The following is a 12096-nucleotide window of genomic DNA, read 5'->3' as shown; positions in this document are numbered from 1 at the left end:
TGTGAGGAAACAGGAAAAGGTGATCCAGAGTCAAGAGAAAAGTCTAACCATACAAATAGACTCCATCAATTCTGATGTTGGAATTAAAAGGTAATGACTTTAAAGTAATGACCATAAACATGATGAGGAATCCACAGGAAAAAATTAGATCCTTGTCATTTAACTGAAAGTAAACAAACTCATTAAAACAAAGATAATGTGAGTTCGTTAAAATACTGAGAATTTCCATAAATTAGTCAATAGGCCTCAGCCCATACCATGCAAGTGTGGGCCCACTCACTGCCAGTGTCACAAAGATCAGAAAACTAAAGGATTAATTCTTGGCACAAGAAGGTATCAGGATTCTCTGGAATCTTTTCATGCTGCATTGGTTTCTAAGTATTTTGAAAATCACCCCCTGGGAATAAATACACACAAAATGTACATAAATATACTCTAAGTTATATCCTCAGAGAGCCTTTGCAATCACTGACTTCATGGACTTTTTAACAGATAACCAATATCCCAGAGGTGTGTCTTCCCCCCACCCTTAATTTAGGATCTTAGAAGCATAATAGTAGGATCTTGAAAGATTAGTATTTCTGATTAATCAAATGCTCTTAATGGGAAATAAAGAATTCATAATTACCAATTCTCAAATATGTAGATATATCTAATGTCTAATAAGCATTAAATACTATATACTACACTGGGCTTTCCTTAAGTGCCTGGAGGAAGATATGGAATAAATTGTGGTATTTATTAGTATTTATAATGCAGTATTAGGTAGAAACAGACTAAGAGTTTTAATTATATTAGTACTTCTTACCTTCTAAGGATTTTCAATCCTCAAGTAATAACAAACATCAGATGCTCACCATTAATCCTATTCTTTCTTCAAGCAAAAACTAAAAGATGGCAAAAGTCTTGCCATATTATGCCTACAACCAAGTTTAACCATTATCTCTAACTTCATACAACTTCTATTTTTGGTGGTAAGCAGGAAATTAGTCAGTTATAAAAAGTCCAAATATCACATCTTCTCCCTCAATGCAAGAACACATACAGCTCAACTCCAATCACATTTCCAACAAGTATACATTATGTGTTAGGAATACTGCTCCAAAATGCAATTATTTTTCTCAACTTTTGAGAAAAACCTTAGAGAGTTCCAGTCATCCAAACTTGTATATTAAAAACTAGCACCTGACTAAAACAAATAAAACCACTTAGCACCTGACAAGTTAAACTTGTACAAGATGTCAGGATTTCTTTCTTTAAAGCCTCTTTTTCTATCCCATCCCCATGATCCATAAACTTTGCCAGGGGGTAACGGTAGAAAGCCATGCTTGCAAAGTGCTGCCCACAGACATTCCACATTCCTTTTGGACCAAGTTACACTCTGGAGAAGAATCTCTGTGCTGAAATAGCATTTGAGGTAAAGAGTAACCTTCTGACCAAGGGAATCATAATTCAAACTCAATCCTCTCTAACCCTGATCCCATTGAAGCAAATAACAACAGAACAACATTCCTTTTCTTTGAAAAGAATACATAAAAAGATGGACTACACAAGGTAAGACAACAGCCAGCCACTTGCATACAGTTTTATTTGATATGCACCAGTAGCTGCACAGTATTCTAACAAAAAAATGGTGAAAAAAATCTTTTATCAGAACTGTGAATCAGAAGACTTTAAAACACGGGCTTTACATATTCATACAGTTCAATATATTCATATACTACATCCATATAATTCAATATTTAGTAAGACCACAAAATCTTTTTCCCCAAATCTGTGGCCTAGCCACTCCGTTCTCATGCCGTCTCTTATACATTTTTCCAGAACAATACATATTCTAACGCTAACAGCTTCCTTTTAAAAAGGACTACTAGCATTATTATACAGAGTACACCTTGCTTTTTTCACCCAACAACATAATTGGGAAGTTTTTCCAGTAAAGAGTGCCTGAGAGACTCAGTTGGTTCAGCATCTAACTCCTGATTTCGGTGCAGGTCATGATCTCAAGGTTGTGAGATCAAGCCCCATATGGGACTCTGCACTGGGTGTACAGCCTGCTTCTCTCCTTCTCTCTTGAAAGAAAGAAAGAAAAGAAAGAAAAGAAAGAAAAGAAAGAAAAAAGAAGACGAGGAAGAAAGAAGAAGGAAGAAATAGAAGACAAGAAAGAAGAAAGAATAAAGAACGAAGAAATAAATGAACAAAGACTCACACAGACAATACATACATCCCTCATCCTCAAGCACCACCTCAATCCCTCACACCCTCCCTCACCTCCCATCCTCAGCCCCATTAACACACTTCCCACCTGCCTCCCGTCTCCCTTCCTCTCCCCTCCCTCCCTCTCCCCCTCCCTCCCTCCCTCCCTCCCCTCCCTCCCTCCCCTCCCTCCCCTCCCTCCCCTCCCTCCCCTCCCTCCCTCCCTCCCTTCCCTCCCTCCCTCCCTCCCTCCCCTCCCTCCCTCCCTCCCTCCCTCCCTCCCTCCCTCCCCCCCTCCCCTCCCCTCCCCCTCTCTTCTCTCTCTCTCCCTCTCCCTCCCTCCCTCCCTCCCTCCCTCCCTCCTCCCTCCCTCCCTCCTCCCCCCTCTCCCCCCCCCTCCCTAACGCACCCCCCTGAACTCCCCCCCTCGTTCCCTCATTATTTCTACAGCTGTATACTGTTCCCATTGTGTAGAAGAAAAAAACACTTTTTAAAGATTTTATTTATTCATGAGAGACACAGAGAGGCAAAGACTTAGGGAGAGGGAGAAGCAGGCTCCTCACAGGGAACCCAATGTGGGATTCAATCGCAGGACACCAGGCCCTGAGCCAAAGGCAGACGCTCAACCACTGAACCACCAGGTGCCTCTAAGTAAGAAAATTTATTTCAACAGCTCCCCACGATGGACATTTAGGCAGTTTTTGATCTTTTGTTATTATAAACAATGAAAAACTCTGTAAGCCTGTCATTTGAATTATTTGTAGGATTAATTCCTAGAAGGAGAAATACTGGACAAAGACCATGAGTATATATAACTCTGAAAGGCACTACTTATTAATCAATTTCCAAAGACACTGTATGAATTTACACTCCTACCACCAATGTGTAAAGTTCTCCTCATCCTGAGTTCCTCCCCAATAGTATGTTACCTAATTGTTCACACATATAAGTCATTTATTTAATCTTCTAATGGAGATCTATTATGTAATGTATTAAATTGGAATACAGAAGATGAAAACTGCTTATATTCTTATATTATATTTGTTCTATTGTCTTTTTCTCGCTAAAATCTTTACGTGTTGCGAAAACTGGCCTTTCGTGATATTCCCTCGAAGCATATTTCCCTGTTTTCACAGCTTGTGTTATCTTCTGATCATACCTATAGCCATTTTTTCCCTCTTTCTTTTTCTACTTTTATTTAACCTAATTTGTTAACGTGTCCTTTTGTAAGAATTTATTTGCAGGTTTTCTGACAGGAAAATTTTAATGACTCCTAACAATGAATTCTGAATTAGGAATACCTCTTTTGCTACTACTTCTAATTTTTTTAAAAGCAAATGTTATCATAAGGGATAAGAAATACTAGCCATTTCTATTCACAAAAGGCTGGAAATATCACATAATTTCATGATTGTATATAACTGGGTACAGGAAAAGGTTCCTGGAGGTCCAATTTTAATTCTGGATTCATAAAAAAATTGTTAAAAAAGAAACAAAAAACATTGTAGTAAAAAACTTTAAGTTTAAAAAATATACTTTTAACAAAACCCACACATCATAGACACCTAAAATGTCAAAAGCAAAGCAATTACGGAAATAAAGCCAAATTACACATACACTTATTTTTTCCATCAATAAATACAACTTTTTGTATTTTGGTATTTCTGGCCCTCTTATCACAAAATCTTTATTCACAATGAGATCAGAAAGTTTAACTTTCTTACAAGTATTCACATATTTCCCAAAACTTATGAAGGTTTTGGAAATAAAGGCACTTTCTCTTTTCCTCAACCTGGATGACTTTTATCAGTGTCATTTCAAGTAACATGCACTATGTTGTATCATTCAAACAATTCTAGATCTTATCAAAAAATATAAATTTCTGGATAAGATTATAGTTAGTATACTCAATTTATAGGCTTTATTAAATAAACAATTGAAGTATAATAATGTACTAAGGGTTAATCAAGCATTTACAGCTAAAGAAAAAATTACCCTGAGTGAAAAATAAAATAAAATCGGTTTTCCTACTGGTCATGCGATTAACCAACTATATTATATAGTGTCATCAAAAAATGCTAAATTTAACCAGAGTACTATACCTCATGATGGGTGCTTGCAAATCCAGTATTTTCCTCATTTCTAAATTTAATGCTGGAGCACAATGTTCTTCCTTAAAATGGGGTGTCCCCTTCATTTGTGGACTTCCTCTAAAAAAAAAAAGAAAAAAGAAAAGAAACAGCAAATATACAGGATTAAAGAGAAAGATATGAATTCTCCTCCACTTTGTGATTCATATATACCCAATCAGATAAAGTAAACATAATCAAACTTACAAATCAGGTATTATTCCTTTAGCTTCTCAAATGGAAATTTTAACTCCATTATAGCAGAGATACGAATTAGACAAACAAGTTTAACTAATGTAACTTCTGTTGGGGAAGTAGGAGTAGAGGGAGAAGACCAAAGAATCTTAGGGAAAGAAAAACACAATAAAAGCAAATTCTCAAGAGAACCAATAGATATTTTTAAATGACTGATGGCCCTTTCTGAGGTGGGCAACTCCAGGAGGTATATACCTCTCCACCCAGCGCATGTCTGATATGATCCAAAACCTCACCTCCTCTTACCTTACATCACACCTCATCCTTGATTCCTCTATCCTCTGGGTATGTATCAGAATTAAGGTCAATTCAGGGATGCAATAAGAAATACTTCATATAAACCTCAGTAATAAACAGCAATGGCTAAATCTGGTAGCTCCCCGATTTTAAATGGCTAGCCAAGAGTGGTTATTAGATCAGTGGCAACATCACTGAGCCGCCCCACACAACCCCTCCAAAGGACTATTCAACAGTTTTGGCATCTTTATCTCCACATGGCATGGGACTCTTTCCCAATACACAGGTACTGATAGCTGGGGTTTAGCTGTCTCTTTCCTTATTATCACCTATCACTTACTTTTGGCAACAATGAGCCTAACATTTCTCCCTCTTCGTCACCTGTATTATTAAAATTAAGTGTAAACAGTCTAACACGTTCAACAGCTTTTAAGGTCCCTGGCTTTGATACTTGTCTGCTTACTTTCTGGTTTTAGATTATTTTCCATATAGAAGCTTGATGGTGCTTTATCCTGTTCTGCTACTGCCATGACGTGGAATATTTGATCCCTTCCGTATGCCTGGATGGCTAAACTGGTTCCAGTTAAATCACACAGGTTCATGTTCAATTAACATGCTTGCTGTGATACCCACTAAGAAGGTCATCATGAGATACTAGTTTGCAGAACTCCTATCTGGACTGCTAATCACACAGACATACTATAATGATTTTCCCGAGACATTTTCCACGTACATCTAAAGTTATTTTTCAAATACATATACATAATTTAAACAAATGGTGCTTGAAAGCTGACGACAAAGGGAAAAAACAGAAGTGGTCTATTAGGACACAAGGAGCATTGGTTCTCTTCTTGACTTCTATTTACCCTCATGTTTTCCTGCAGTACGTTCACACTGCTTCAGCATCATTATTTAGATATTACTTACTAACTCCTCATTCTCCCTTTTTTCCCCATCCTCCTAACATAATTATACCAAAATGTTTTCACTGGAATGTTAAATAAATAATTTCTACTTCAAGAAATATTAAGTGATTAGGGTGTCTGGGTGGCTCAGTCAGTTAAGCATGTGACTCTGGGTTTTTGACTCAGGTCATGATCCCAAGGTCGTAAGATCAAGCCCCAATCCAGCTTCTGTGCTGGGCATAGAGCCTGCTTGAGATTCTCTTTCTCTCTGCCCCTCCACCCCACTCATGCTCTGTCTCTCTCTCTCCCCCCAAAACAACAAAACAAAAAAAGTATTCGGTAATTACATTGGTTTTCTTATAGAACTTGTTAATTTTCCTGAAGTTAACTTTACTGCATGCTTTCATTTGCTGAGTTTTCTTTAAACTTATACTAAAGTTTTCTCAGACTTCTTAACAGCTCTGACAAAAACAACTCTCAGTATAATCTTCTATGTGGTCAAACCTGTCACATAACCTATTATTTCCTTTTACCCCAGGCATTCCTCCTGGTGCCCACTGCCCTACTAAGTCTAATGCACAGCTATCATCCTGATATTTTCCTTTGTTATTTCTTTGCTTCTTTCCTATGAACCTTTTTTGTTTTTTTAATTCCTCTTATTTGGGTCACATATTCTGGCTTCCTGGAAAGGTATATGTGGTGTAAAATTTGAACTCTCAAGTATGATATGACTTTGAGTGTGATATGACTCATGTGAATGAGTACTTGGGTATAAAATTTGAGGCTGCATGTCCCAACACAAAATGATGCTCATGCAAAGCAATTTATTACATCAAAAGATTATAATTAAAATATGCATCACAAGAAATAAAATATCATGCAGCCAAAAAAAAAAAAAAAAAAGGAAATGTGGAAGAACTCTTTCAACTCCTTGGAATGGCCTCCCGGAACTCTCGTTTAGTGAGAAAAATTAAGGTGCACAATACTGTATGTGATATACTACATTTGTGTGACAAGCAAGGAAATACAAATGTTTAAATGCATGTGCTCATGTTTTAAAAATGAAAAGGATAGCCAAACCTAAAATAAAAATTGTTATCCTCAGTGGAAGAGAGAATACAGGATAAAAAAATGCTAGCTACAATTTTTTTAAACTTTGAGACATGAAAATATTTCATATAATAAGCCAAGTTAAAATTAAAATCCACAACAAAAATCAATCTCTAAAAACAGAAAAGAAACTTAATTGTACGTCGAGCTAGCAGCACAAATAAGATTTCAAGTAACTCTGAAACACAGTATTTTGTGCATTCTTAGTGGGAAATCTGCTATTAAGGATAAAAATCCTGAAAGAATCAAACTGTATTTAGTAACAATATTGTTATAATAATAGTGATATTGTTTTGGAGCTACTATGTATACAATAAAGCAAATAAGTGATTATGTTTATGTTATTAGGAACCAAGATTATCAATAAAAGAAAATACACAAATATAAAACTAGAGAAGTAAAATTTTTAACTTTTAAAATTTTTTTAAATTTTAAAGCTTTTAAAATCTTTAACTTAATCTTTTATTTGAGTTAAAGCTACCAGTATTAATTCACAATGTACTTTTCCTTTCTAAAATCTACTTTTTATCTCTATGCACTAAAAAGTCCTAAAAGCAAATACAACCAAACAACAATTAGCATCAAGTTCTGGTCTTCAAAATTCCATTTTGCACAGAAGAAATCAAAGGTCTTTGGAGAGCTGACTTACTCCAAGACAGGGGCAAGAAATGTTAAGGTGAGCCATAGGTCTAACAAGGATGTCATCTAAATAACACCATTTTTATGGGCTCCCCCACAGGCTAAAGATATGGCAATCTGATCAGAAAGACTGACTGCAAATGATAAGAACTCAAAAATGTAAAAACCACTGCCTTTACAACAATACTAAAAACACTCGTTAGTTGGTTATCTCTGAAAGTTCTTAGGACACAATTCATCACTGTAAGAAAAGGTAAAGAAATGAGCATCTCTTTTGTTTTTCCTGCGTGGACTATATTTCAGGGTAAACATTAAATAGATAATGAAAGAAAGTTCTTCTTTATATAATTATGGCTACAGAATATGGAAGGAGTTAATTTTTTAAAAAAGCACAATTCTGTTATCTTTATCAAAATAACAAACCAAGGGAATCAATAACCAAAACCAGATACTGGTTTGAACAAATCAATTTCTAAAAAGACAGCTGTGGGGATCCCTGGGTGGCGCAGCGGTTTAGTGCCTGCCTTTGGCCCAGGGCGTGATCCTGGAGACCCAGGATTGAATCCCACGTCGGGCTCCCGGTGCATGGAGCCTGCTTCTCCCTCTGCCTGTGTCTCTGCCCCTCTCTCTCTCTCTGTGACTATCATAAAAAAAATTTATAAATAAATAAATAAATAAATAAATAAATAAATAAATAAATAAATAAATAGCTTTGCGTTAAAATGGTGAAAACAACACAAAGTATTTGATATTAGTAAATTATTAGGTTTGTTAGACATAATATTATAGCTTTCTTTAAAATGACTTCTTTAAAATGTTTCTTTAAAATGTCTACTTGTTACTGATAAAACTATTTAGGACTGAAGTGATATACTATCTGAAACTTGCTTCAAAATACCAAAAGCATATATGCATAGTGAGAGACAGCTACTGGTAACTTCTGAATGCAAGAGACGGGCTCAGGGTTAATCACTATGCTGTTCCCTCTAGTGTATGCTTGACAAATCCCTTAATAAAAGCTCAACTCAATGTATTTCTTTCAGCATTTTAAAGGCTTTCCACCAATGTCACTTAGACTCTAATGTGTAGCTGTGGAATTCAAAGATATTCTTATTCACAGACTTTATTCTTGATCTGTTTTTCCTACCTGGAAGTTCTTAGAATTGATCTTCCTTTGGTTTCTAGTGAGTTCTAAAATATCAGGACGTACTTTACAAGTACGTAAACTTATCACTGTTTGCATGGAGCACCTGCAAGCTGGAAAATTTACATGTTACCTTAATATACAAACTCTCCACTTCTGTTATCTCTTTCTGGAATTCCCGCTAGGTTAGATACTGGACTTCATATTAACTTCTAATTCTCCCCTTTTTTCTCTCTTACTGGGAGAGTTCCTCAACTGTTTCTTCCAATGCTTTACTGAATTTGAAATTTCTGCTTTTGTCCTTTCCTTCCAGGAACTTTCTCACCTGCTCCACGTTTCTTCTTTTAATTGTTGTGAATAATCATTTCCTCAAAGTGGCTTTATTCTCTGCACTATTTCCTTTGAGCTTCCATTTTTCTGTTGTGTGTCTCTCTTTTACACTAGAGGCTTTCCTAAAATGATTAACAATCAATCCCTGGCTATTCAGTCATGTTGAACACATTAACAAGAAAAAGTAAATTATAAGCTATATGTGTTCATACTGTGCTTGTCAACTGGTAACGGCCAGCTGGCATTTTTGTTGAGTTCTTCAAATATTAGGGCCTATTGGGTCATTTTTCTGGAGTGATTTAACTTCCCCAGGAAGGATCCCTCAATCCTACCTAGGATATCTAAGCATGGAAGTTGGAAGTCTAGAGTCAAGCAGGGGAAGAAGGCTTGACATCCTACTGTTCAGTATGACAACTTTCATCTAATCCCCACCTGGTTTAGCATCTCATCTTTGCCCTACTTTGTCTGGAATCCCTCTGGCTTAACTAGACAATGTATTTCCTGTCACCTGTGATGCAGAATCACAAAATTCCTTATTCAGTTTTTTAAACCAATACCCCTGTTGATGGCCCCTGGCTTATTCCTATGTTCTATAATACTACTGCATCTAATTCCTGGGTCTTTCCATGGTTTTGCAGATCAAACGAGGTGCATTTCTTTTTCTTCTTTTTGTATTGCTCAAATTGAAATATGGTTGATACACATTGTAAAATCAGCTTCAAGTGTACAAAGCACCGAATAAGTATATACATTATGCCATGCCTTCCCCATCTGTCACCATACAGTGCTATTCCAATACCAATGAACTATATTCCCTATGCTGTGCCTTTTATCCCTATGACTTATTCACACTGTAACTGGAAACCTGTATCTCCCACTCCCCTTGACCTATTTTGCCCATCTCTCCCCGAACAACTCCCTCCATGCCTTGATAACCATTAGTTTATTCTCTGTATTTATGGGACTCAAACAAGCTGCTTTTTATCTGTATCATGTAAGTAACCTTAGGCTCTTTGGTTTCAAATTATTCCCTATCCAATTTTTATCCCAAGGGTTAAAGATGCCTCTAACTTCCATAAAAGACAGAAGTAGCATTTTAACTTTTTATTCCATTGGTTATTTTCAAAAGGAAAGAGGGAAAAAAAGCTTATCACCAACTTCAAATTGGAAGTCCTCTATTTTCCTTTATATAAATACTCTCATTTATTAGAGAGCTGAAGTATTAAGAGAATTTTAAACGAATTTAAGAAAATTCTGACTTCACAATGACTCCCAAAATAAAATTAAAGATAAATTTCACATGGAAGTCTCTATCTCTTCTTCCAATAAAATTTAGTAAAATGTTAAGAATTACATTAATAAAAAAAACTAAATTTCTGATAGAAAATATTATAGTTCCATAATATTTGGGAGTATAGTATAGACTTCTGGAAGAGATGAGACCAGAACAATAAAACCAGATTATAAAAAGCAATGAATGTCAGGAAAAACAGCAATAAATGGAGGATTTACTAAGCATGAGTGTACAAAATATTCTGCATGCATTGTCTCAACTAAATGTTTATAATCCTTTGGGACAGGCATTAATTCCCCCACCCCTCTTTTCCAGAAAAGAAATTAAAGCTTAGAAATAGTAAGAATTATGCTCATGGTCACAGAGCTAGTAGGTGAAGGAAGGGATGTGTGAGCCTGTGGCTTCAAATCCAGATGCTAGGCCACAGAAAACTACCAGAGAGTTAGGAGACAGCAGATGGAGTGCTGTGTTTTTGGTTCAGAAATCCATCTTTTTACAGATGCAATGAAACGCCAGGACACCTGCACCCCGATGTTTCTAGCAGCAATGTCCACAATAGCCAAACTGTGGAAGGAGCCTCGGTGTCCATCGAAAGATGAATGGATAAAGAAGATGTGGTTTATGTACACAATGGAATATTACTCAGCCATTAGAAATGACAAATACCCACCATTTGCTTCAATGTGGATGGAACTGGAGGGTATTATGCTGAGTGAAATAAGTCAATAGGAGAAGGACAAACATTATATGGTCTCATTCATTTGGGGAATATAAATAACAGTGAAAGGGAATAGAGGGGAAGGGAAAAGAAATGGGTAGGAAATATCAGAAAGGGAGACAGAACATGGAAGACTCCTAACTCTGGGAAACGAACTGGGGTGGTGAAAGGGGAGGAGGTTGAGGGGTGGGGGTGACTGGGTAAGAGGCACTGAGGGGGGCACTTGACGGGATGAGCCCTGGGTGTTATTCTGTATGTTGGCAAATTGAACACCAATAAAAAGTAAATTTATTATTTAAAAAAAAGAAACCCATCTTTTTACCTATATAATTTAAAAGACTAATGCATAAAATAATAATTATAAATCCATGTAATTGGGCACACAATGCATGAAGATGTAATGTGTGACCATAAGAACATAAAAGGGGAGGGATGGATATGTATAGAAGCATACTTTTTATATAGTATTGAAGCTAAATTGTTAATGCAATTCAGGTTGTTGTGAGTTTAAGATGTTAATTGTATGCCCCCAAGGTATCCACTAAGAAAATAACTAAAAACACATTCAGAAAATGAAATGAGAAAGGAACCAAAATGATACACCACAAAAAATCAAACAAAAAAGAAGGCATTAATGAGTAACAAAAAACTGAGTAACAAAAAACATATGATACACAGGAAACAAACAGCAAAATGGCATAAGTCTTTATCAGTATTTTAAATATCATTGTATTAAACACTCCAATTAAAAGGCAAACACTGTCAGAATGTTTAAAACAAACAAACCTATGACACCATTTCTAAGTTTTCTCTCAGAGACCTTACTTTAGATCGAAAGACACATATAGTTTGAAAGTGAAAGGACAGAAAAAGATGTTTCACACAAATTGCAACTAAACAGAGAAGAATGTTTATAGTTAAGACCTGACAAAATACTTTCAATCAAAAATTGTTACAAGAAACAAAGAAGGACATTACAGATGATTCTCAACTTCAAACTACTTGACTTGGGGATCCCTGAGTGGCTCAGCAGTTTAGCACCTGCCTTAGGCCCAGGGCTCCCTGCATGGAGCCTGCTTCTCCCTCTGCCTGTGTCTCTCATGAATAAATAAATAAAATCTTTAAACAAACAAACAAAC

The 12096-nt window shown here is 36.2% G+C and overlaps 1 protein-coding gene across 4 annotated transcripts in view; it reads right to left on the bottom strand.

Moving 5' to 3' along the window:
- The window catches only part of RIC1 (RIC1 homolog, RAB6A GEF complex partner 1), a 143605-nt gene that overhangs the window by 53421 nt on the left and 78088 nt on the right, over positions 1–12096 (bottom strand). For all 4 annotated transcript variants that reach the window (XM_038527275.1, XM_038527273.1, XM_038527274.1 and 1 more), the window contains one exon: positions 4299–4406. In XM_038527275.1, coding sequence (XP_038383203.1) covers positions 4299–4406 — 108 coding nt within the window. The remainder of the gene's footprint in view (positions 1–4298; positions 4407–12096) is intronic.

Source organism: Canis lupus, chromosome 1, assembly GCF_011100685.1.
Source record: "Canis lupus familiaris isolate Mischka breed German Shepherd chromosome 1, alternate assembly UU_Cfam_GSD_1.0, whole genome shotgun sequence".
Taxonomy (NCBI): Eukaryota; Metazoa; Chordata; class Mammalia; order Carnivora; family Canidae; genus Canis; species Canis lupus.
Note: the sequence above shows the minus strand (reverse complement) of the source record. Positions and strands in the feature narration are given on the sequence as shown.